Source organism: Calonectris borealis, chromosome 3 (genome assembly GCF_964195595.1).
Source record: "Calonectris borealis chromosome 3, bCalBor7.hap1.2, whole genome shotgun sequence".
Lineage (NCBI taxonomy): Eukaryota > Metazoa > Chordata > Aves > Procellariiformes > Procellariidae > Calonectris > Calonectris borealis.
In genome coordinates, this window is record NC_134314.1 from 222,997 (window position 1) to 248,338 (window position 25,342).

At 56.8% G+C, this 25,342-nt stretch overlaps 2 protein-coding genes across 10 annotated transcripts; one reads left to right on the forward strand and one right to left on the reverse strand.

Annotated features, from left to right (window-relative positions):
* The first annotated feature begins 924 nt into the window (after positions 1 to 924).
* On the forward strand, positions 925 to 14,511 carry FNDC4 (fibronectin type III domain containing 4). Of its 5 annotated transcripts, none has more exons than XM_075144654.1 (6): positions 925 to 1,057; positions 6,514 to 6,629; positions 7,150 to 7,354; positions 8,277 to 8,366; positions 9,655 to 9,788; positions 11,972 to 14,511. In XM_075144654.1, the coding sequence occupies exons 1-6, from the start codon at positions 985 to 987 to the stop codon at positions 12,002 to 12,004; spliced, it is 651 nt and encodes a 216-aa protein (XP_075000755.1). In that variant the 5' UTR covers positions 925 to 984; the 3' UTR covers positions 12,005 to 14,511. The 5 variants fall into 5 exon arrangements, with proteins under 5 accessions (XP_075000755.1, XP_075000754.1, XP_075000756.1 ...); XM_075144653.1 differs by having other exon boundaries at positions 11,969 to 14,510; XM_075144655.1 differs by lacking the exon at positions 11,972 to 14,511 and adding an exon at positions 10,514 to 10,651.
* Positions 14,512 to 16,318: 1,807 nt separating this feature from the next.
* On the reverse strand, positions 16,319 to 25,340 carry LOC142079963 (low density lipoprotein receptor adapter protein 1-like). Of its 5 annotated transcripts, none has more exons than XM_075144647.1 (9): positions 25,176 to 25,340; positions 22,434 to 22,576; positions 21,814 to 21,926; positions 20,748 to 20,862; positions 20,288 to 20,360; positions 19,755 to 19,867; positions 18,696 to 18,745; positions 17,228 to 17,268; positions 16,319 to 17,062 (listed from the first exon to the last, which is right to left on the reverse strand). In XM_075144647.1, exons 1-9 carry the CDS (start codon positions 25,258 to 25,260, stop codon positions 16,905 to 16,907), a joined length of 891 nt encoding a protein of 296 aa, XP_075000748.1. In that variant the 5' UTR covers positions 25,261 to 25,340; the 3' UTR covers positions 16,319 to 16,904. The 5 variants fall into 5 exon arrangements, with proteins under 5 accessions (XP_075000748.1, XP_075000749.1, XP_075000747.1 ...); XM_075144648.1 differs by having other exon boundaries at positions 17,228 to 17,265; positions 25,176 to 25,337; XM_075144646.1 differs by lacking the exons at positions 19,755 to 19,867; positions 21,814 to 21,926; positions 25,176 to 25,340 and adding an exon at positions 23,244 to 24,947.
* Between the last annotated feature and the right edge of the window lie 2 nt (positions 25,341 to 25,342).

A 25,342-nucleotide genomic window follows, 5' to 3' on the forward strand; every position in this document is an offset into this window, starting at 1 on the left:
TGGCCAGCACCACCTACACCTGTGCCAAATGGCTCAATGTTGCAGTGCCCGCCCCAGAGGTGCCAAAGAACTCTCTGCAGGACAGGAAGGTGACTGAGGGCCCTCTCAGTTTGTCACAGCTGTGTGCAGCAGCATGGGCAGGGGGCTGCGTGGGATGGCCCTGTGCGCTCCCATGAAGTGTCCTGCTGTGTGCACAGCAAGTGAACAGCCAGCCTGAGGTCGTCCCGGCACAGGAGCCTCCAGGGTCCTGGAGACTGACACCATCCTTTTGTACAATGACCAGCCACTCTCCGCACATCGATGCCATTGCAGCAGGGCAGAGCATGCAACCAGCCCCAGCAAGACACCGAGGAAGCATTGTGCTGCCATGAGACATGCAGCCTTAGTACAAACCCGCGGGGCAGGAGCCATGGGCTTGTGAAAGAGTGCGTGGGTGCATGGGAAGTGCCACATCAGGACAGTGCAAGCGAGGAGGGTCGTTGTGTAACAAAACACGCATGAACACACGGTGTGAGGGAAGACTGCGTGGGGAGAGTCGGCACTGGTGGTTACTGGGGGTACAGCATGCGGGGGGTTACTGGTGGCTACTGGGGAACCGCACAGGGCGCAGGGCTGGTGGTTACGGGGGTAGGGCACGGGGTGGGGGGCAGCGCTGGCAGTCCCCGAGGGCGGCACTGGCCGTTTGGGGGGTACGGCTCGGGGGCGGCGCTGGTGATTTTGGGGGTACGGTTCGGGGGGCTCGGGCGCGGTGCTGACCGTTTCGGGGTACGGCTGGGGGGCGGTGCCGGAGTCGCTGCGGTGCCGCTCGGGGGGCGGCGCTGGGCGGAGCGAGCCGGGGGAGGTCCGGGCGGCCGTTCCGCCCCCCCGCGCTGCGGCCGGGGCTCGGCCCCGCTCCGTCCCGCGGCGCAGGGAGCCGGGCCGGTGCCAGGGCTGCCGCCCGGGCCGGGGCCGCAGTCCGGGGCGCCCCTGCGCCGGCCCGCCGCCATGGCCCGCTTCTCGGCGTTCCTCAACCCCGTCCTGGTTCTCTTCAGCTGCGACCTCTGCCTCGTGCGAGCCAGTAAGTGGGGCCGGGCCGACGGGACGGGACGGGACGGGACGGGACGGGACGGGACGCCGCGCGTCGCCCCGCTCCCTGCCGTGGGGCCCGGCGAGCCGCCCAGCTCCCCGGGCGCCCGCGCTGCCGCCTGCGGCGGGGCCGGGCGGGGGCGCGGGGCTGGCGCTTCGCGGGCGGGGGACACGCCGGGCGCCGTCCGGGGAGTCCGCCGCCCCTCGCCGGGCCCCGGCACGGAACGCCGTGCGCCGGCCCCTGCTGTGGGGTGGGACCTCTCGCCGGACCCTCCCGCCGGCCTTCCCCCGTCCCCGGCATGGCCTTGGCCGCGACCCCGTGGGGCCTGGCCCTGTCCCCCCCGGCAACCCCGCCGGGGCTGCGCCCGGCCCGGGGCGCCGTGGCCTCCAAGCCAGCCTTCGTCGGCTGTGTCGCGTCCCCTCCCCGTGGGATGGGGTGCGATCGTGTGGCCGTGCTGCCCTTCGTGGAGGGCACCAGGCTCTCCCGGAGGCACCTGGAGTCGCCGCCTGCGGCTTTGGCTTCCGGAGCCTCCCGCTTCTGGGCGAGGCGGTGGGGAAACGCGGGCTCTCCTTGTGCCCCCGCGGAGGAGGGCCTCCCCGTTTCCCATCCTTGCCCCTCACCAGTCAGCAGCGAGTCCTGAGAGAATGCCCCTGGGCAGGGATGCTCCAGTGCTGTAGGCTGGGCTGTGAGCTGGTCCCTGGCTGACAGGCGTTCCTGCGTGCCCTCCTGCCTTGCTTTCTCGGGGCTAGCGTTCAGTAAGACACCGAGGTCTGTCGGCACCCAGGGTACCTCTGTCCCTTCTTCCCCTGACTCGTCTGAATGACCCTGTGTCAGTGGCAGCCATCTGCTGTCTATTTGCCCCTTGTCAGGTTACTGATGTATTAAATCGAATTGCAAGTATCAGACATGTTCTGATATGTTCTGCCATGTTTTCAGTCTCCTTGCAAAGTATGCACTCCAGGGCCTGACAGTTTCAGAAGAAATGCAGTCAGGGTTGTTAAAAAGGGGCCACTTATTTTTAGATGTGCAGTCTGATGCTTACCTCCTTACTGCAGGGATAAGTTAGGCAAACATCTGGGTGCCCTTGAGCAGCAGTCCCAAGGGCATGAGCCAAGGGGCAGGTGAGGTCCCCTCTCCAGAGTCATAGCAGGATGGGGAGGGCACCAGTGGAGCTGTGCCCCATCCCTATGCAGCAGTACATCTGCCAACATCACTCTCGAGGGGCATCTGTTTGGCCCCTTCTCTAACCTACCAAGCCAGGTTGCGTGGCAGATCTAGTCCAGTGCTCGGCTGCCCACGGGTCAGCCCTCCCTGCTGCCCAGCCTCAGGCTGCAGTGCTGCTGGCTCCAGCACGCAGGACCAACTCTTCCCACCTCTTCAGCAGGCCTGAAAGGAATGCACTGCTGTACTAACAGGACAAAAAGGTGTGCCAGGTCTTAAGTAAGTGATTGCTCTTTCTGTGGTGGTGCCCATTTCTTAATACGGCTTTAATCAAAAGTGAAGCTGGATAACTTATAAATGATGCAGAATCATTAGCAATTAATGTATTGGGCAGGAGTTAACTGTGGCATGCTTTTCCCAGCGAGCCCAGCAGGGTGTTGGAGCATCTTGGCTTTACAGGAATGTTTTTAATAGTTGGCTTCAGAGAGTATATTTTTTGGAGCCCTTGCACTCACAGATCTTTATGGCAACAGCTCTGGCATGAAACTGTTCTGACATCAGCTGCAGAGCAGGCTGGAGAACGTTAGGCTTAACGTGGGGATCATATGCAAAGCTTTTTATGCTGTGAGCTGTCATTTGGAGGTCTTGTCATAACGACTTTCAGTGAGGTCTCACCTTGCATATACCTTTCGGATTAAACATTGCCCCTTGTTTCTAGGGTGAACTTCTCTAGTTTCGACTTCTGAAACTTCTTGTCCTGCCTCTTCCTGCTAGGCGTGCAAATCCTGTGTCCTCAGAAACGTCTTTTCTACAGTTTGCTGAACTACCAGCTGATGAAGGGACGCTCATTTTCCAATGAAGAACTGCAGCCTGGACACCTTCAGGTCCCACTGTCACACAGGTTCAGGTCTGCTTGCCTGGAGCCTGCACAAAGTGTGTTTACGATGCATGAGGTCTGAAGCACTGACTAGGCACACGCACTGTGGCTCCGCCATGCCTCCACGAGCTCTTGCTCTCCTCTCTCTCTGTTTGGGACATTTGGGGATTGGCTCTGGGTATAATAGCGGATCATGCTGGCTTTGACTGTACTGTCTTTGCAGTTTGATGTGGTGTCCCCCCTAGGATGCCCTTCTGCTGCCAGCGAGTGAAGGTCCCTACACACGGTCTGTGCAAGCTCTGGCTAAGTACAGTTCAAGCAATACTGTCAGCCCTGTGTGGACCAGCAGCATGGCTCATGGATCAGTGCAGTGCCCTTGTTCTCAAATCAGAGAGTGACTCAGCCCCAGGGCCATGTCTCAGCATCCCCAGCCCGAAAACCTGGGCTGGGCCAGGCTGGGCTCCCTGCAGAAGCCTAGAAAATTCTTGTGCAGAGCAGGGAGCCTGCTACAAGCTTCATCCACAGACTTTTGCGTTGCAGAGATGTCAGACCCAGCCTTTAATTTCCACACATACACTTAAAGGTTGGGAAGTCCAACTGCGCACTTTGGGCATGTGCAGACCTCTTCTCATTCTGTTAGATATAAAAAGCTACCTAATTTATTACTGTCGATGCATCCTGTGAAGCACCAGGTCCTGTTCTTGAACTGAGGCCAGCTGGCAGGGTCTGGCCACATCCATAGCATTAAGTTCATGAGTTCCAAAGAGGGGAGCATGTCAGTGCTACCTACTAGGAATGGCTCATGGCTCATGCTAACTCCTGAGCCATGCCCAAGAGTGGTTTGGGCACATGCTGGCTGGCTCAGACCTAAGCAGTTCCTGGGACCAGTCTCCACCACTGGATTCCTGGGCTGTTCCTGACCTCATTACATTTGCTAGCATAGTGGTAGCCTTGAACAACTGTTCTTCTTACGCCTGAAGGCTAGCAGAAACATTGCAGCCCCCCAACACACACACACTTTGAAATGCTTCTGCCTGGGGCAGTGCAAGGGAGTAGTTATTAGCTAGCTGACAGGGTGCCGACTACGGCTCAGCTGCAGCAACTAACTGGCACACTGGGCGTGGCTGGAGCGGAAAACCAGACCACATCTGTGGGGACCTCAGCTCCTGTGCACACAGAATACAGTGGCCAGGTCTGGGGAGTGCAGCTTTATTTTTTTGCTGTTGGCTTATGGGAGACCAGGATGTGCAGATAAGGACATGGCTCAGAGGCTCTCTCTCTCACAGGTTAGGGTGATGAACTAGAGTCCCACTGGCAAAACTCTAAGGAGACACACTCTTCATGGGATAAAGGATATTCGAGTGTATCTTTGAATCCTTTCCAGTTTTCCAGCCTCCTGTTCTGGAAGAGAGGGCGCAGCATCCTGTGATGTCCTTGTTCGTGTTGTCTCCAATGACTCTATCTCCTGGTGATGTGGCAGGCTTCTGTTGGGGATGCACTCAGCCCCAGTGTCTTTCTGAGAAGGTGTTTTCTGGGCTCTGTGGGTGACCCTCCTATCTGTCTTAGTCGCCCGTGGCTGACCACAAACCTGCATTTCTCAGTGGGAATCACAGCCTTCTCTTGGTTAGATCTGTCATGGAGCTGGGTATATTCAAATGTGAATGAATGCATTTAAATAGCTGACCTGCAGAAATGACCTTTCCTTGTCCCTCTAACTGTGGTTGTTGTTGGTGTCTATGGTCGTCTTTTTTCTTGTTCTCAGGTGCCCTCTGGGGCTCTTTTTCTATCTATATAAATCACAGCATTGAACTTGTGCTACAGAAGCAGCTTGTAGAAGGACATTATATTATTTATAGGGAGAGAGGACACATGAACAGCAGCCTCAGTGTCTTTCTTCATGTGCTCCTGTGTCTAATTTCCAGACAAAAATTGGCTTTGTATGCAGGTCTGTGTACCTGTATAGGATCCTGCCATGCCCTTAGTGCTGTGAAATCTCAAAATGGTGATGGTGCAGACCATGGGTCAATCAGGCCAGCTCTCTGAAAGATAGGAACGGCTAAGTGTTGCTGCCAGCTTTGCAGCTGATGGCATTACACTGTTGGGAAAGTCAGCTCTGCCTTCTGCATTGGGCTTTCCTCCCCACTTTAGAGGAGGGAGTAATGCCAGGCAGATGAGATGGCCAGATTGAGTTGCATAGTGTGTTTATTCCAAGCTGCCCTATTTTTCTGTCACAGTTGATATATAAATACTGTGTCTGGGCTGCTTCCTACGCAGTTCTGGGTGGTGTGCCAGGCATTCGTGATGTGCACATCCACGGGGCAGCCCCAGAGCTTAGAGGAGTCTGATTTTACCATCACAGTATTGGCTGAATAATTGCATTAATGTAGGATTTGTTTGGACGTTCTGGATCCTACAGAAACACGGGACTTCCTGGCCAAGAATCTACTCTGTGCCCAGGCTGAGCAGGAGCATGTCATGCCAGGCAGCCCTGCTTCTGCTAGTGCTGGAGCTGAATGAAGTTCCAACAGATGAACATCTGAGCAGCAGTGAAGGTACCTCAGATCTGCAAGCAGATGCCCTCGTGAAGAGCTGATGTGAATGTCATTCTCGTCTCTGACAGCAGGGTCTCTGCAGTGCTCTGAGACAGGCTGCAGGGACTTTTCATGTGATTTTGAGCTGCAGAGACTAGTTAAATTGCCATGACAGTCTCTTAAACTCTGTAATTCTTTTTTGCTCAGGACAGGCCTTCATGCATTTCCCATTTCGATGTCTGCAAGGTGGAAGGAGCCTACTGGGGGCCCTTCATGTCTTTAGCTGAGTCTGGCAGCCTGGGCACTGGCTGTGGTCAGCGCTGCAAATCCCTTTTACGTGGAACATGTATTATGAGCAATGGGCTATGTCTGCCACTGCAAGCAAGCCCTTTAGAGAAGAGCCAGTCAGATGCCTCGTGAGCTTGTCCTCTTTCCCCACTGTAGGACACTGCAGAGGGTGAGGTGTGCAGTAAGCACATTTCTCACCAACAGCCAGGCAGGGAGGAGTCCTGGCCAAACAGTGAAGACTGCCAAAGCCAGTGGGTGCCAGAGAGGGGTAGCTGCACAGGCAGGGAGTAGCTCTGTGCCTGCACACCTCCCACACACACAGTGGGCAGCTGCCCACTAGCCCAGTCAGCACCATCCCGTGCATGTGTTGCTGCTGGCAGGGGCTCAGCCTCGTGCACTTGCTGTGCCACTCCTCTGCGGGGGACAGATTCACCGGAGAAGCTGCTCCCTGTAGCCCTGGCCAATGTGCTGCCATGGGCAGATGTTGGAGAGGTCCCCCATGGTGGTGTGCAGGGGCGAGTGCCTGTTCTGAGACATCTTCTTTTGCTTCTTTCCTGTGCCTTGCCTTGGTCCGTCCCTGGCTTACCCAGACAGGCCACCGTCCCCTGTCAACGTGACTGTGACGCAGCTGAAGGCAAACTCTGCCACAGTCTCCTGGGACGTCCCAGAAGGAGACGTGGTCATCGGCTATGCCATCTTACAGCAGGTATCCAGGCTCTGTCCCCAGGGGGCTGGGAACCCCTCTCGCTGATTACCAGCATGCTCCTATGTCAGCCCTTTTGCCACAGTTTGGAGCTCCTCTGGCACCTGCCTGAGGACACCTCTGCTGTTGAGCAGCCCTTGCCAGGGCGCCCAGTCTGAGCCATCCAGCCTGGTGGGAGGCAGCAGGCCGTGGGCTGTGCTGGGGGTGGCTGTCCCTCCAGTGGCTTCCCTGCAATTTCTCTAGATAAGGATGGTGCTTCAGCCATGACATAACCCTTCTTTGCTTGCCTTGCTCTGCCTCCACAGCCCCAGACGATGGTGGCTTCTCCAGGGAGGCGCCTGGCTCCCAGGCCACACAGGGATGCTGCATAGCAAAGTGCTGGCCAGCCTGGCCCACCCCAGGGGTGGATGATTGCCCGGGAAGGGAGGAGTAAGGGCTGCCCAGCACAGCCCTGCAGAGAGGGGCCTGTGCCTGGTGCAGCTGGGAGCAGCCTCCTGGGGATGACAGCTCTTCACTCTGGCAGCGGCAAGATGGACAGATGCAGCGCTTCATCCGGGAGGTGAACACCACCAACCGGGCCTGCGTGCTGTGGGACTTGGCGGAGGATGCTGATTACATCATCCAGGTGCAGAGCATCGGCCTGTACGGGGAGAGCCAGGCCAGTAAGCGTGTCCACTTCCGGACCCTGAAAGAGACGGACCGCCTCCCTTCCAACAGCTCCAACCAAGGTGAGGCAGCTCCTTCCAGCTCGCCCAGGTGCCGCTGGTGGGGCCACACCAGTGAGGAGATCTCCACAGCACACGGGCAGGGATCCAGCAGCCAGCGAGGAAGGTGCTGTCCTGAGCAGCAGGCTGCTTGGGACACACAGAGTCGTAATGGGTAGCAGGGTTGTACAGACTGCTGCTGTATCCACTATGGCCATGATACTGTCCCCAAGCCCTGATTCACAGCCCTCCTATCCCAGGTCTTGGCACCCTATTCAGCTAAGCAGGCTGTGGCCAGGACAACTGCTGTGGCCTGCTCAGCTGCTGCCTGTAGGAAGCAAATATTAAACGGGGTCTCAGATCTCCCAGCCTGCAAGGATAAATGGCGGAGCCCCACAGTGTCCTTTCCTCCTCATACCCATGTTGTGCCTTCTTGCCTTGGGATTGCCTACATGCTGATCCATGAAAGCTGATCCAAGCATCCAAGAGAGAGGATGCCCAGAGGGTGACCACTGGGCACAGGAGTCTGTCTCCAGCAGTAGCCGTAAGAGGGGGACTTGACAAGGGTATAACAGGGCAAGCAGATGGCTTACTTTCCTCAGAACTTTTGTGTTCAACTCAGGACCTTCCTAACCTGCCCTGGTCCCTACATAGGAAGTAACCTCAGTGATTACTCCCATGCATTGTGCAGTCCCTACTAGAACCCAAACAAGCTGTTAGAATCCCTGACTGCCTTTGGTAGCGAGGATGGTTTATCTAACACAGGAAAGCCATAGGCTGCATGTCCTCTCCCCAGCCAAGGTGTCATCCCACACCCGTCCTTGTTTGGGGGAGGTGGGCCTCTCTCCTCTGGAGCTCCTCAGATCCTCGAGTGTTGCTGGTCCTGAAGTAGGTTCTGCTGGGAGGGTATCTGCTGCCAGCCCCACCTGCGTTCTCTTTGCTGCAGGTGACATCACCATGGAAGGGCTGGACAAAGACAGGCAACTGCAGACAGGCGAGATTATCATCATCGTGGCTGTGCTGCTCATGTGGGCAGGTGAGTGCCACAAGCAATGTTCCAGCAGGCTGGAGCAGAGGTGCAATCCAGGGTCCACAAAGAAGATGGGGCTCAAGAGAGTGCAGAGGCATATTGGCATGGGTCTGGCATCCTTTCCAGTAAGTCCATTGAGTCTGTAGGAGCTCAAGCCAGTGGGGTAAAAGGAGCAACCACAACCACTGCTCAGCAGTGATGGCCTGGAGCATGTGGGCTGGCTGGCCTGACTGCTCTGCTGGAAGAGCAGGAGACAATGTGGGACCCAAGTAATACAGAATTACAGGGTGGGAGCATCCCTTCTGACATTAACTATCTTGTAACTGGGCCTTAGCTAGCTTGTCTGACATCTGATAATATCGCTGCACTGGCTGGTAGTGGCTGTGCCTCAATCTGCTAAAACTGTAAGATGGGTGATTTGCTTCTGTACAGCACCTGATTAAAGCCAGTGCTCTAGCAAACAGCAGGAAGCCTAAGAGATAACAGTCAGCTCCTGACTGGTCACATGCAGCTGCTGTGAATGGGAAGTCATTTGTCCCCTACTCCCTTCCCAGTAAATGTGGATTTTCTAGTGGCATCTGGCAGGAATCTCCCCTTGTCCTGGCCTTGAACCCTTTTCTAGTGCACTGGAAGAAAATAAAAGATGGCTGCTGCTAGCTTACACCTCGTGCAGGTTGGTGTGTCCGAGTGCCAACAGGGAGAAATCAGGTCCAGTCTGTGGGTGGCTGTGATATCGCACTGTGGTTTGAATGGGTCCAACGCATCTAATGATTACAGTTCAAAGCATTGCTCGAGAGTCCTGCCTCCAGGGTCCCAAGGTGTGGGACGTGTGCTGCGTGAGATGGGTGCTGTAAAACCATGACAGAGCGACTGACCCCACAGTCAGTTTGCAAGACAGGACAAAGCCAAGGGCTAGCTTTTGTGAGAGTCGCAAGCACTGGACCAATAACTAGTGCCTTGCTGGAGGCACTTAGAAACCCACTCAGCTGCTCACTGACCTCAAGGGCTGTCCCTCTCCGAGTGCCTCAACATCTGCCTTTGGCCTCAGACCCCTGAGCTGTAGGCACCGAGCACCTCACATGTGCTTTAGCCACATCTGTGCCTCGTCTGCCCAAGGAGACTGGCCTGGCCACACATGCAAAGATGCCTGGGGTGGTCCAGGCTGACGGAGAGTGTGGGTGACCAGCATGCCAGGGTGCCCTGGGCCTGACTGCTCTCCAGCTGGGATGCTGTGGGGAGGGGAGGCAGGAGGCAGCCAGTGTGAGGGAGTCCTTCATCCCCTGTCTTTCGGCAGCTGTGATCGCCCTCTTCTGCAGACAGTATGACATCATCAAGGACAACGACTCCAACAACAACAAGGAAAAGACAAAGCCATCCTCGGAGCACAGCACGCCAGAGCGACCGAGCGGAGGGCTGCTGCGGAACAAGGTGAGTGGCGAGGGCTGGCAGGAGGGATGGCATATGACATCTGCTGTGGCTTGCTGCCTCGACAGGTTCTGGCTCTCTCCAGAAGCAGAAACACCCCAGCTCATGCTCTCACCCTAAAAACTGAGGGTTTTTAGGGTGCAGTGAGCCCTGGTCTCTCTGGGGCAGTGTGTGTGCCCCGTGGGTGACTGCAGGAAAAACATGGGAAGAGACAGCAGGATCTATCAGCTGGGATAGCTCCCACATTGCAGGGTGGTACCTGTGCTCTCACTGTAACAGCCCCTTCACCGTGCCCCTCCAAGGCTGCACCTCTTCTGCATCCCATAGACAGGCCTAGCTCCTACCTGTTCAGGCAGGAGGCGGACAAGCTGGGCAGCTGTTCTTATGGTTCCTGCACTGGTCTATCGCTGCTCACTTCTGCCTTCACTGGGGCCTGCTCCAGGCCATCACCACACCACCCCAGAGCCCCTTCCCCACCCTAATGGAGGTACTGTGCCAGGCTACAGATGGGGAGGGAGCAGTACTTTCATCTGGCTGTTCCCTCAGCAGCTGACACTTCTCCCTTCATTACTTGACAAAGACGGTGATTTATAACCCTGATACGCATGCTCTAACTGGACCCTGCATTAGGTTTTTCCTTGTGTCTCATCTGCCTCCTCTATCAATGATGGGAACTCTTCTCACTGTGTTGCCTAACTGCCCCTCTGCTTCCACATCTTGGTTTCCAGTGGATGTCAGGAGCAGAAACTTCCTGTTTGGACTTCAAGGCCCCAGTTCTCCTCCAGATTTTCCAGCTTCCTGATTACTCCTTGCCAAAAAGATCCCTCCTCTTGGATCCCTGCTCCAAACTGACCCTGCTCATATAGGGCTGCAAAGGCAGGTGCAAAGGCCCGTTTCTGCTGCTTGCAAAGATAACCTGTACAGGGCTGATGCACCCCAGTTTGTCTTTTTGCCTTCACCATACTCTTGGCATCCTTGCAGGTGACAACACTGCAAGTTTATTCTTGCAGTCCTTAATTACAAAGCTGGGAACAAGGTATAGGAAAGAAAAAGCTCTGCATTAGCTTCCCCTCCTGACTTCAGGGCCAAGCTGCTGTAAAGTAGCAGACAACAGTGCAGCTCTTCATCTGAGCCCTGTTATAAAGTGTGGTCATGGGGACACTTGCCTCCTCCACCCTGCTTCAGCGTGAAAGGGCTGAGCTACAAAACATGAGCCATCGACCGCCACCCTGGGGCTGGTGAAGAGGTGATGTCTGGACTGTGCTTGTTTGCTCCGCAGAGCCTGCAGGCAGAAGCCTCTCACTGCATATCTGCACTGCTGTGTCCGAGGCTGGGACTGGGCCCTGGGCACATGTGCAGCAACCAGGAACCCTTCCCTTCCTAGTACCTTCTCTGAATTCACGTATCTGTTGTGCTCTTCAATGAGCACATTCCTTTTAGTGTAAAGGAAAGTGCCTGCTCATGCTTGCAACGGTTTTTGAGACAATCCACGTCGCCACCTGCAGCCTTTAGTACCCTTGGCACGCGCCAGAGCTGTCACGAGGGGCATGGCAGTGAGACGTGCCTGGCACTCAGCAGGCCTCATCTGTCCCTCCACGCCAGTCATCCCATGCTTTGTGGATTCTCTGCCCCACTTACCTTACTCTGCCCCCCTGACTTACCTTTTCTGCTCTGACCCTGCACCTACCTCCTGTCCAAGGGCATCAGGTCTAGCATGGCTACCACTAGGGACCAGATAGAAGTCACCAGACATCTGCAAGGCCTGCAGGCAGAAGAGTGTGGGGCGGGGGGGGCTGGTTCACCCAGGAGTGCTGGGGCACAGCAGTGAGCAGAAAGGCTTCCTGGAGAGGCAAGTGTGTGGCTGACGGGACTCACCTAGAGGGAGGCACCAGGCGATGCAGCTGAGCTACCTGAACCTTTCTGCCAGGAGAGCACATCAGTGCAAAAGGCCAGGGTTTCAGGGTTAGCTCCCTTGGTCTGCTGAGGGAGATGCTGAAGCCAGGTCTCTGCTGCAGCTCACCCACACCTCGGCTCAGGGCAGAGGGCTCAGCTGCAGCTGGCAGACCTTTTGCAGAGGAGGTCTGCCGGTCTCAGTGCCTGCCGTGGCAGGTTGGGGGCTCTGCCATGGGGTCTTAGCAGGGGCTTAGCAAAGCAGAGCCTTAAAGCAGATTTTTCTCTCATAGAAGAAGTCTCCCTCGGTCAATATAATCGAGGTGTAAGTGCAGCACCAGCTCTGCGTCTGGGGTCCTGGGCATCCTGCCAGAGCCAAAGCAGGCCTTGGAAGAAGAGGCAGTACCAGGCGCCCAGCCTGGAACTCTGCATGCGAAGATCCATGTATCAGAACTTACGCTTTCCCGAGGGCGCCTGTCCAGGGATGTGCATGGAGCCGGCTCCCAGCCATGCATGCAGTGCGCGGCCCTGTCCATCCCACACGCCTGGCCCCACTCCCCTGCCACTGCAGAGCGCGGAGCTGAGAAAGGGTGGGGGGGCCACACCACCAGCTGGGGGGCCAAGCCCCGGGGAGCAGAGGGGCTGGTGCGCTGGCTTGAGGGGAGGCAACGTCTCTGCGCACTGGCTTGGCCAAAGGCCTGGGTGCAACCATGTGGCACCGGACGCCTGTCTGGCAGGCAGCCTGGACCAGACCTTGTTCTCAGCCACTGTGTCTGGGCTCGGAGCGCTGCCTGCAGGGGGCGGGGGCTGCTCCCGTTTTGGCCCCGAGGCTGAGGGGATGGGGCAGTGCAGGCATTCGTCCCAGTGCCGTCAGGGAAGTCGTGGCCAGGTGGCAGGAGGGTTTGTCTGTGGGGCTGGGCCCAGCGAGCACAGCTGAAGGGTGGATCCCTGCTGGAGAACGGGGCTCCACTGCACCCCATCATTGCCACGCAGGGGCTTCAAGGCCTCTCCCTGCTGCAGGGGACAAATACACAAACAAGCACGAGGAGCTGGTGCTGCCACGGTGCCTGGCCAGCCTAGTGCAACCAGGGCAGGGAGTGCTGGTAGGAGCCATTCTGTAGGGTGGCGTAAGCCCCACAGAGCTATGGGAGCAGGCAGCGCCAGGGCATGGCTGTGGCTTTGCTGTTTCCCTAGCAGGGCTCAGCCCTGTCACATTCAAGCTGTTTGTGGGGGAGCTGCTGAGCACCCTGTGAGCAGTGCAATGCCTGTGCTGCCTGGAGGAGATAATGTGGTGAGGCCCAGCAAGGTCTCAGTGGGCTCGGCAGGGTGTGCACTGCAGAGTTCATCACCACTCTGCGGACAACCCTAGCTTCAACAGCATCACATCCTGCTCCTGACTCCTTCTGTCTTGTGGGGGTATGGTCACTGCTAATGCTTCCGCTCCTGGAGCTGGTCCCATGGCCTGCACCAGGCTGGCTGATGTGACACAGACCTGTTGGAAAGGGCTGGCCCTGAATGCCCAGAGCTGGTGGACTGCTGGCTTGCTGTTATCTGCCCAGCCTGCCTGCTCCTGCAAGGAAAACATGAGCCATCAACCGCCACCCTGGGGCTGGTGAAGAGGTGATGTCTGGACTGTGCTTGTTTGCTCCCCAGAGCCTGCAGGCAGAAGCCTCTCACTGGATATCTGCACTGCTGTGTCCGAGGCTGGGACTGGGCCCAGATGTGCCCTCTTGCTGGCAGCAGGAGGGAACAGGGTGATAGGAGGAGGCTCTCTGCTGCAGAGATGGCAGCTGGTGCCCTGGCTGCTGCTCTCCCTCCATGCTCTGCTCTGCAGCCTGTCACTGAGCTGCGGTGCTGGCTCTGCAGCCCTGGACTCAAGCATCACAGGATCCAGTGTCTTCCAGGAATAAACCTCCCAGTAAAGCACTTTCAGGACTCTTCCTTCCAGGTGCTGCTCAGCTCCTGCTGCAGGACTAGGTGGGGAAGGGACAGGATAAGCAACTCCCTGTGGCAGGGTCTTTTCAATAAAAGCATCCTGGCTCAAAGGCAGCATTGTCCCTGCAGAGTTGCAGGTCTCCGTGTGTGTGTGTGCGTGCGCACGCGTATGTGTACTAGCACTTCTTGACCATGTGTGTATGGCCCTTAGAAGGAAGGGCAAGAGCTGCAGGTCCTCTAAGGTTGTCTTGCACACCTCTCTGGCCCTCGAGGGAGTGCCAGTGCCAGTGCTGCATGCTGGGCCATGGACAAGTTGCAGTTGCAGACTGTCCCACTGAGGATGGCATCACAGCAGCTTTCTCTGCACAAACAAACCAGGCTGCAGAGAGCAGAAACACCCTGGCAGCAGGGTCAGGAAGAAGGATGAGGCCAGATTCCAGCAGGCTGCTGGCTGGAGGGGGCTGTGCTGCTCCCTGATCAGGTGAGGAGAGGGGTACCTGAGGAGCAAAAGCACCATGGTGGTGGGGTGCAAGTGCTGCTGTGCTGTAACTTGGGCTGCAGGGAGCATGGCCATAGCTCCAAAGAGACAAACCACCTTGTTTTGCCAGCTAACTTTTGTTTTTTAGGGAGGTACATTAAAAAAATTAGGGCTGTCAGGGAAATACAAGAGTTTTTAAAAAGCTCTGGTACCCTGGAAAATGTTTAGAGGTGCTATCCTGGAGGGTCAGAGCAGACACATGTCTACTATTGTGAGTTCTTTAACCAGACCAGAGGTGCACACAAAGAAACCAAGGTGCATGACTGTGCAGCAGAGTCAAGGCGCTGGGGGAGGCACCAAAAAAATGTACGTCAAAATGCAGTGGTTGTGGCCAAATAAAAAAGGAGCATAAAAGTCTGTCACATTAAATGTAAAATCAGGGTGTGGTGTTGAGGCAAAAAAGACACACACCCCCTAAAAAAAAACCCAAGCCACCACTCCTTTCTCAGACCATGGCAGTACAGGAAGGCAGGGAGATGCAGGGATGAGTGCTGCACAGGAAAGGCAGCACAAATATTGGACAAAGGTATTTTCTGATGCACGTACAAGCACACACCCTGTCAATGAGTCTGGCAGCACCAGCACAGGACAGTGCAAATGCCTGACACAGTCCAGGGCAGAGCAGGACATGCACATGCATAGAGACACACACACCCACCCACCCTGCAGCACCAGCACCACAGTGGCACAAGAAAAGGGCTGTGTGGCTCACGCAGAGCAATTCTGGCACACCAATTTAAGAGACACTGGACAGTGTTAGCACATGCGTGCGTGATGGTGAACCCATTGCTAGCTTGTACATCGCTAAAACAGAACAGGCTTGGTGAAAGGTCTCACACACACAAGGCTGAGATGGGGGCAGGGAAGCAATTCACTCACTGCAGCAATAGCTGGTTAAAGCCAGGAGTAACGTCAGAACTGGCACCCATGAAGCCCTACAAGAAGACATACAGGGCTGCACCATTCAGCATAGTCACAGCAAAGAGCACACTGCAGCAACCATGAGTCCCAGGGAGAGAGGCTGTTAAACTGCTTGGAGCACTTCTGTCTGGAGATGTGACAGCTACCAGGCAGCAGGGTAGAGCCCACTGCCCTCCCCAGTGGCAGGAGATGGTGAACAATTATTCACAGGACAAGAGCAAAGGGTGAATGAAGCAATCAGCATGTGCCGGCATTAGCAGCAGCGTTGTCCACCCCTCAGCACTACCTGCAGTACTCGGCTGCAGGACAGCATGGATGTCAAGCAGCCTGGTTCAGCACAGGGCAGGAAGCCACATCAAGGGCTGTTAAACCCACACCACTAACAGGTCAGCCATCCCTCAGTGCTGGAAGCTGACAATGACCTGCTCACCCTAGCAACCCCAATAACATCTACAGGTTGCTCTGTACCCTCAGCTGTGAGAGAACAGGACTCAACATGCAAAACCACAAGTGAGAAAAACAGTGCGCATCTCTTGACTGACCTGCAGGGACCCAAGCCTCCCCAGAGTGCAAGCCTTTGCCACAGCACCTGCCCACAGCACTCGCTGGGAGACCAGCTCTGCTGCCCCAGGCTGCACACAGTGAGTACTGCTCAGCTGCGGCTGTCAAGTGTCACCAGCCTTAAAACGGGAGATGTGCTGCAATGTGACAAGAACCCAGCAGCAAGGTCCTCAGCCAGAAAGCAGCTGTAAACTGTTACTTGCTGGAGAAACCAGATATCCTGCTGGCTGCAGCCTCCCCTGCTCTATCTGGAGAAGGAAACCAAGTGCATGGCTTGCCTGTGTCTCCAGACCACAGGCAGGCGTGCAGCAGAGCAAAAGCACCCCAGAGCAGAGCAGGCACACAGGGGGAGAGGTTGAGACCAGCTGGCACACAGCGGGCTTGTGTCCACCCTGGCCTCAGCATGGTCAGCTGTCAGCTCCCATCGGTGCAGATGACATTCACAGGTGCTCAAGGCACACCAGTCCAGCACAGCATGGACCAGCTCCCACCAGATAACAAGGGCCACCCTGGGCCCAGCAGCCCTCAGCACAGGGAGAACGGCTCCCTCAGGGCCAGCAGCCAAGGAAGACATGGGAGCTCTAGGGCAGCTACAGGCTCCATAAGCTTAGGGCACAGCCCAGGCCCTCACTGCAGGCAGCACAGCACTTCTGCATGGTACCCCATCCAGCACTCAAACCCAACTGACAACAGTAAAAAACTCAGTTTATTTCCCTATAAAGGCAGAGCTTTCCTTTAAAAACCAGCTCGTTTCACTTGTGAGAGGGTGTGGGACTGAACTGCAGGGGCAAAGCCTTCCTCACTCACTGCTCCAGGCCAAGAGCTATTGCTCCCTGAGGATCCCACATGCCGAGCAAGTCTTCCACCATCTCCAGGAGGCTGCTCAGCCTCAGCTGGTACCCAATTGCCGCAATGAGGAGCAAGGCAGGAGAAACAAGCAAGGCAGGTCAGACACAGTGCGCTCCCAGGCGCACTGGCTGCATCCTGCAGGCCCAGAGGACATGGGGTGGCTCTGCATGTACTGGGAGTGGGCAGAGCGAGGAGCACCGGTCCACCAGCCTGAGCTGGGAGCAGGGAGCAGCGGCAGTTTGAGGTGGTTCATGCAAGTGGAGAGCAGGACAAGGAGCAGGTGTTGCAGTCTGTGCACTGCATGGCGGTGCCAGCAGACCCCGTGCCTGGTGGGCAGTGCCGGTGGCAGCGGCAGGCCCTGTCTGGCCCGGGTGCAGGCACAGGGTGAATCCTGAGAGGCTGGTCCATTGCTGCAGAGATTTGTCTTAGCCCAGGGGAGTCTTGGGGCCAGCAGTCCTGGGGCCAGTTGTGGGGAGGTCTCCAACCCCTCCCAGCCCCTTCCAGCTGTCTGGGGGTTGCCCCAAGCGGTAGCATAGTAGCTGTGCAGTAGGAGAGCTTGCTCTGGGCACAAGAGGTGCTGACTCTGGAAAGCAAGAGGGAGGAAGACCCAGTCCATGAGGCATGCGGTTAGGAACCCAGCACAGCCTGGGAGGGGAAGCAGACCTTCCCACATGAGCCATCAGCCCCCTCCTGCTGCAGAGGACATGCTGGGGAATGCAGCAAAGCAGCATTGAAGGAAAGAACTTACCTGCTGGGCTGTGGGCTCCTCTCCCCAGCTCCTCCATCCTGCTTTGGAAGAGAACAGAGCACCCATCATACCCCAAGCAAAGCCTGCTGAGAGATGCAGCATGCTCATGATCCTGACAACGCAGGCATGGCCCAGCAGTACCAGGCACTGAGAGTGCAGAAGGCCCTATCCGACTTGCTACCAAACCCTTTCCCCAGGCCAGCCTGTCCCGAGACTGCAAAGCCACATCTCCTTCCCATCACGAGCCCCCACATACAAAGGGCTGCCACTTCACAGGGCCACATACATAATAGCTCCAGTCTGTGCATGCACTGGTTCCCGGCTGACACCAGCTCAGACCAGGCTCAGCCCTGCGGCGCTGACAGACCCCAGCCAGGTGCCAGCTGCCAGGCACATGGAGTACAGCCACAATGGAATAGACCTCTTGCACCCATCACTACAGGCACTTCTGCAAAAACCTACGGGTTAATCCTCCACTGCTGGACTGGTACCATCAGCTCCTCCCAAGCACAGGACAGACACCAGCAACTCAGCCCCAGGCCCCAGTCCACGCAGAAGTCAGCATGACCAGCCCTCCATCCTGGCCCAAGCCCCAGTGAAATCAGCGGGAGGAGAGGGACAACTCTGAGTCCCACCTGAGAAGCTCGTCACTACAAGGACATTGAGGTGCTGGAGCGTGTTGAAAGAAGAGCAACAAAGCCAGTGAAGGGCCTAGAGCACGAGTTTTATGAGGAGCAGCTGAGGGAACTGGGGTTGTTTAGCCTGGAGAAAAGGAGACTGGGGGAGACCTTATCGTTCTCTACAACTGCCTGAAAGGAGGTTGCAGCAAGGTGGGTGTCAGTCTCTTCTCTCAAGTAACAAGCGATAGGACAAGAGGAAATGGCCTCAAGTTGCGCCAGGGGAGGTTTAGATTGATATTAGGAAAAGCTTCTTCACCGAAAGGGTTGTCAAGCATTGGAACAGGCTGCCCAGGGAAGTGGTTGAGTCACCATCCCTGGAGGTATTTAAAAGATGTGTAGATGTGGTGCTTAGGGACATGGTTTAGTGGTGGGCTTGGCAGTGCTAGATTAACAGTTGGACTTGATGATCTTAAAGGTCTTTTCCAACCTAAATGATTCTATGAATCTGATTCTAAGCACGTCTGGATAGGCTGGCCTCAGCAAAGAGTGGCAGAAACAAAACAAGTAACATCTCTGGGTACATCCTGAGGGTCAGCATCTGTCCTCCACAGCTCCACTGCAAAAGCTGAACTGCAAGATCTGCACCTCAGCTCCCTGTTCACTCGACCTCTCAGCTGACAGAGGCAGAGAAAGCAGCAGGAAACTCCACCTTGCTCCCATGCAGATCTCCTCCATCCTCCCACCACCCCCGTGGCCCCAGCAGCTCCTTTTGTATGGGGCGCAGAGAACGAAACAAGACAGGGTTCACCAGAGAGATCCCTGAACACAAGCAGCTGCTCACCACCTACCTGGATAAGGTTTCACTGACGTTATCATCTTCTTCCTCCTCTTCCTCCTCCTGGCAAACAAACAAACAAAGCAAAACAAAACAAAAAACCACCATGACACCTCGCTGCCTGGGCAGGTCTCTGCCAGGAGCGAGGCTGGGCTGCCCAGAGCCTGTTCTGGAGCAGCAGGGTAGTCCCCAGCCCCTTCACAAGGCACAGTCACCCACCAGGCATGGCACGGACAAAGAGTGCCTACAGGCAATAGGGGGAAAGATGGCACCTGCAGTGCTGGGCTGCTGAAATCCTCAGGGCTCAGGCACACAGCCACACAAGGGGAGAACAGACCACAGCTCTTCTCACATCCCCTCCAGCCAGCAGAGCACCAAACACAGGCTGTGAGCAGGGAACAAGCTGCCAAGCTGAGACAGCTGCTGCACACAGCGCACCTTTGCCCAGAGACAGGAGTGGGATGAGCACATCTTGCAGCTGGAGGGCCAGAAAGAGGACCACCTGGGAGCAGGCTGTAAGCAAGGATGACTCCAAGCACTGCCAGGCTGGGCCAGCGCTGGAAGCATGAGGCCAAGGACCAAGTATCCAGAGGCTCCTGGGCAGGGAGGGACACAGTGAGACCGGCAATGCTCTGATTAGGTCTCGACATGCAGTAGGTGTACTGCAGATGGGCAGGGCTGAGCCTTAGCCCAGGCTGGCAAGATGATGACCAGACAAAGGCTCCTCTCCTTCAGAGACAGTGTCTCACCCCTAGCCATGGCACCAAGTGTGCAGAGCAGGTCCCAGCTCCCTGTTTGACAGTGCCAGCAGAGCAGGGCTGAGAGCTGCTGCAATACTGGGCCTAACAGGAGAGCTCCTGGAGCAAAGACCATCTGAGGAACCACGCCTGCCTTGTGAGCCAGACAGAGCACAGAGTGCCCCTCTTCATGTCAGGCCACCATGTGCGAGGGAGGCTGCACAGATACCGACAAGGCCCTGGAAGACCAGGAGGAGGGAGCTGCGTAAGGGTTACTCTTCTCTGCTCTAATGTGAGACAGCCCTGGGCATGGGCCAGACTTGCACATACTGTACCCCAAACTGGTGTCTGAAGGGAGGGCTCCCCGGGGGGGCTGGCTCACTTGGTCTGCCGGGCTCACTGCTCTCCAAGACACATGAAGGGTGAAAGGGCTGTTCCTGCCTAGAGCCTGGGACAGGGCAAAAGCAGCAGAGTTAGTGCCTGCAACCTGGAGAAGGCCCAGCAGGGGATGTACAGGCAGGACTGTGGGCAAGGGACAGATACCCCTGCTGTGCTCGGGGAAGGGTGCAAACAAGGATGGGGGATCACTGCTCAGGGCAGGTACCACAGGGCCCTGAGCTATGCTAAAGCTCAGCAATGCAGAAGAGTTCAGGATGGATAGCAGGGACATCCCCACCCCAGCCAGAGATAGGGCAGGTGGGGCAGTGGCAGAGAACACAGCAGCAGGGGCAACACACTCCTTGCTTGGTGTGTTGCACCAGCCAGGCAGCAAGCCATCTCTCCTCCACACAGCCCAAAACAGGGTCCCACACTGGAGACTCCAATCCCAGGGCTAAGCAGAGGGACATGTTTGAGAAATTCCTCCTACCTGCATGTGCTGCTTCCCAGAGATCCAGTGCCATCTGGAAGGCCTGGGCCACGGTCAGAGTCACAGCCTGGGCCTGTGTACAAGAAAGAGGGGGAATGTCTGCTTCCATCTGGGCTCTCAAGCCAAGACAATCCCACTGCCACGAGATCCAAGAGCCCCCAGACCTCCCTCGCTGCCTTTCCCTGCAGAGCACGCACACGGAAGGCCAGAGCTCAGTGCTGTGTCTGTGTACCCACGTGGGCCAGCCATCCCCAAGAGGAGATCCCAGAGGAGCTGGGAGAGAAGAACCTTCTTTCGCTCACCACCCGCCACTGCAGTGTATGAGAACACATCTGCTCCTTGGCTCCATTTCCAGCTGAGGTGCACAGAGGTAAGGGCCTTCTGTCTCTGAAGGGGGAGAAGAAAGACCCTTGCTCCCACCCTTACCTCACAGAGCCAAGAGCAGAAGGGAAGTGCTTACAATCTTCTTCTTGGGTGAGAGGAAGGCATGGCACTCCAGTGCCCCGCTCTCCTGGCTTTGGGCAACATAAGCGAAGACTTTGTTCTGCAGCTTGTCTGTTGTGCAGTAGGAGATCCTGCAGGCAGAGAGGAGCTGCTCAGGGGAATAAGGGACCCCAGCACAGGTCTTCTGCTGTGCTCCCAGCACACCAACAAGCAGCGCTGACAGCCTGAGGCTTTCACCTGCCCCAGATGATCAGGCAGCCCAACCGCCCGGAAAGGGCCAGAGGCTGCCTGACACCTACAGCTAGTAAGAGATCACTGCATCCACAGGCATTCCCTCCTGCATTGCCCCAGTGTGCTCCTCAGTCCTCTGATGCCCAGTTCAACCCCACTGTATGAACTCAAGCACTGAGACAAAAGGAGCACAGAAGGATGGGTGATTGCCTCCAAGGACACAATTGGAGGCCAGGCAGTAGGTCTGCCTTAGCACATCAGCTCTGGTGCCGACACCTAAATTTTGCACCAAGGAGATGTCGGGTCTCTACTTCCCATCTAGCCACCAGCCTGCAGCCACGCTCCCCTCATACCCAGCACCCACAGACACCCAACCCAGCCAAAGCATTGCTGGCAGCAGTAAAAAAAAAAACCACATCAGCTCTCACAGCAACTTCCTTTAGCGAGCCTGAGTACGCTGCAGTCCATGGCACCCTCATCCCACTGCAGCCAGAAGGGCAGTCCTGTGTCAGAGCAGAGAGCCAGACGTGCAGTCCTGCCCTAGCTGTGGAGGCTTTCCAACCATCAGCCTCGACACCCTGCTTGAATGTCGGAAGAGACAAGCAGGGCCCAGGCAAAAGACAGATGGACTGACCCGGAACTCAAGGCCGCCCAGGACCCTGCCTGCATTCAGCCCCAGACAGTGCTGTGGGGCACAGCAGGGAGAGGGCCCGGGCCTCAGGGAGCCAAAGGAAGACCTAAGCTTGAAGGTACCACTGATAGAAGGCCCAGCCCTCCCTGGCTGCTTAAGATCCCATCAGTCTCCAGCTGGCTGCTGGGGAACATCCAGGCCCTCCACACGCCATGCCCACCTGTAGATGGAGATGTTCTCAACCATCTCCTTTGTGTCTGCATCCTGCAGCGAGATGCCCCTCGGAGACACTGTCAGAATCACCTTCTGGAACTTGCGAGCTCCCACCCGTGCCTGGCAGTGGGGAGACACCAGACACCTCTGCAAATCTGGCAAGGGTCTTCACCCCGCCTTGCTGGCAGGAGTCCCCCAGACCCTGTACTGCAAAGGCTTGCTGCACCCCTGCACCCCCGGCTGTAGGCATGGGAAAGCAGAGCCTGGAGATCAGGCATGCCCCGCGTAGAACACCTCTGGAATGCATTCACACTACTGCCATGCATAGAGAAAAGGACAGACCCCACCTCCCCCGATAGTTCACCCTCCTCTCCGTGCTGTGACAGGCACAGCTCTGCTCCTAGCCGTGTTCCTGATGTGGGAGCAGGCAGTGGCGGCTGTCCTGCAGGAAGACAGCTTCCCCACAGCAAGGCAGAGACCAGCCAGCCTCTTGCACACCACCCTCCTCTTGGGAACAGCACGGTCCCTAGCTGGGGTTCAGGGCTGGGACATGGACACTTCCCAGAGCAGGCTCTGAATTGGCTCTTCTCCACCCCGGTACAGCAGGGCCCCAGGGCCAGCTCTCACCGTGGCAACGATCCGGCGGATGGCAGCAGCAGCCATGTCTTCTCCTTTGGGTTTTTCCACCAGCGTCATGCCTAGATACTTGAGTGTGAAGCACATCCCCTCAAGCAGTGGCTCCTGCATATCAGCCCAGCTCTCAGGAAGCTCTGCAAAGACAATATCCCTTAGCAGCATAAGCCACATGCCATGGCCCCATGGCTAGTCCCAGCAGGGCCACCCCACCTTGTTGCAGCTTCACTGCTCCCAGCAGCAGTGCTGCTACCTGCACTCAGCAGGGCACTCTCCTGGCCCTGTGACATTCTTGGAAGAGGAACGGAATGAGAGGACAGTTCACCCTCAAAGCTTTTAGTCCTCCATCCCTGGAGGTACAGGCTCTGTCAGCACAGATAGTAAGCTCCCGTGTATCTGCATAGGGCCTCAGATGCTGCAGTGTTCAGTGCTATCTGCAAAAACCTTGCATTGCCAGGTCTCATCCATTTCACTACAAGCAGGATGTGCTCTGTACTGCATTCATCTCACGCATCTAAGCCGCTGGCACTCCTCAAGAACAGCAGCATTTGCTGCTACACTTGGTCTGATCAAAATCCCCAAGTTGTCCCAGTGTAACCAAAGCCAAACCCTTTGGTAGCTATCATTTGCAGCAGCAGGCTGCCAGGGAACGGGTAGCTTGTCCAGCACTCACAGTCCAAGCTGAGGTGACTGGGAAGCAATTCCACCACACAGATTCTATGTTAAGGAAGAGCTCAGACTGGTATTTCAAGGATGCAAACTAGCTTCCAGGAAAACACATTTTATGGATGAACTCCAATGCACAGAGGGAGGAGGATCATTGGTTGGTCTCGATGCTCTTAAAGGTCTTTTCCAACTTAAATGATTCTGTGATTCTGTTTGAGCTCCCACGTGCATTACTTGTAGGTCACAGAATTAAAGGGGCACCGGCTTCTGTTTCCTCTCTTTTCAAACCCCACTGCTGCAGTCAAGAAAAAAAAAAAAAAACAAAAAACAACAAACAACAATGGGCAGAGTGTCTGTTCACTCAAGGAAGATTCCCTAGGGACAGTCCTCAGCATCTCCAGCTTCCCTCAGAAACCAGTCTGTTTCACCAGCATGTTCTGCCACACAGTGGGTGTGCTGGTAGGAGGAGGACCCCTGGCTCTTCAGTCAGTTCCGACACCACTACTGTTGGCAGAGCACACACAAAGCAAGCACCACAGAAACATCCATTTGACCTCTGCTCCCACAAGTTCACTCTCATCAAAGGCAAAAGCTTTAGTTATCAGACCAGTGTGCCACACACAAACACTTCTCTTGTGCCAAGCACTTCCTGGTGATAATTTTCAAGGAGAGCTGAAGCAGATGTTAGCATACATTTACTTTCCTCAAACCCCAAAGGGTACAAGGATGGTGAGAGAGGAGATATGCAGAAGGGCTAAGACACAGGGAGTCACAGTCTTTCTCTTCTTCTTGGGGATTCATCTCACAGAGGAGGGAAGGAACAGGAACACAGAAGTTACATGCTCTGTTGCAAATGCCGGGTTTGTACATTTCCCTGGGAATTGCCTAGGTATCTCCTGTTCACACTAAGCTAATATTTTTCAGGGTTATTTTTCATCTTTCCTGGGATTAGCTCCCTGAACATTACTGGCACACTTGCAGAAGGCTCACAACTGGAATAACCTGAACCCACAGGGAAATTGGGAGACCTTATTTGCACAGCATACTCCTGCACAAATTACAACTACCAGGGAACCCACTTGGACCATGCAGGCATCAGGGATCTGTCCCCAAGGTAGAAGAGCACTGTCTCACTCCAAACTTTGAGAACAGCCCACACGTGCCGGGGCTGCCAGAGTGAGCTCTGCTGTTCCAGCAAAGCCTTTGGGCAGCTATGACTGAGAAAGCATAGGCACAGCCCTCCAGCTGGGTCTGTGGGGTCAGTTTTGGATCTGCCTGTGCAACAAACAGCATGGCAGTCAGCCTGCAGTGAACAACGTGCAGGCCTGCCACACTCACTGCATGCATGTGCACACCTGCAGAGAACCAGGCACAGCGGTTTGGGGAGGCCAAGGCCTGTACAGGGTGGGGAGAGTGCCCGCGGACGGGGTACAGCGTATTCCAGCACCTGGCATCACTGGCACTGCCTGTCACAGCCACCCAAGGTGGGTGGCCTCAATTCAAAAGTGGGGCAAGAGGCTGGCAGCCAGGGGAGCATGGCAGGGAGGGCCAGGCAAGCAGCCCACAGCCCTGCTGCTCGCCTCAGCCTGCAGCCTCATAGCCTGCCCCCAGGTACTGCCACAGCCTGCTCCACAGCACCCCCCCGCTGCCCCACAGCACCGCCAGCCTGCCTCAGCCCACGGTCCCACGGCTGGGCTACAGCCCAACCCCGGACGACAGGCCCCGCTGCTCCCCACAGCATCACCAGTCCACCTTAGCCCGCAGCCACAGCCCGTCCCCCGGACCCACACCGCTCCCCACAGCGCCGCCAGCCTCGGCTCGCGATCCCAAGGCACGGCCAGAGCCGTGCCCCACACCGCTCCCCACAGCAGGCAGCGGCCGCGTCCCGGGCCCGGCTAGACCGAGATGCGGGCTCCCTGCCCCACCCCCGGCGCACTGGCACCGGGGCAGGCCCGGAGCGATGCCCCGCCCGGCCCGCGCCACAGGTGAGCCCGGCCCCGGCCCCGGCCCCGGCCCTGGCCCCGGCCCGCAGCCCCCGCCCGCTCCCCGGCAGGCGCGGCCCGCACTCACTGCGCCGCCGCCGGAGCCCCAGGCCGTGCCGGGCGAGCCGTGGGCTCCGCAGCACGGCGCGCCCCGCCGCCCGCAGCGCTTCCATGGCGGAGCTGGAGCCGGAGCCGAGCCCTGCCGGAATCGGGGCGGCGGGAGGCCCGGGCCGCGGGGCCGTCCGCCCGTGGGCT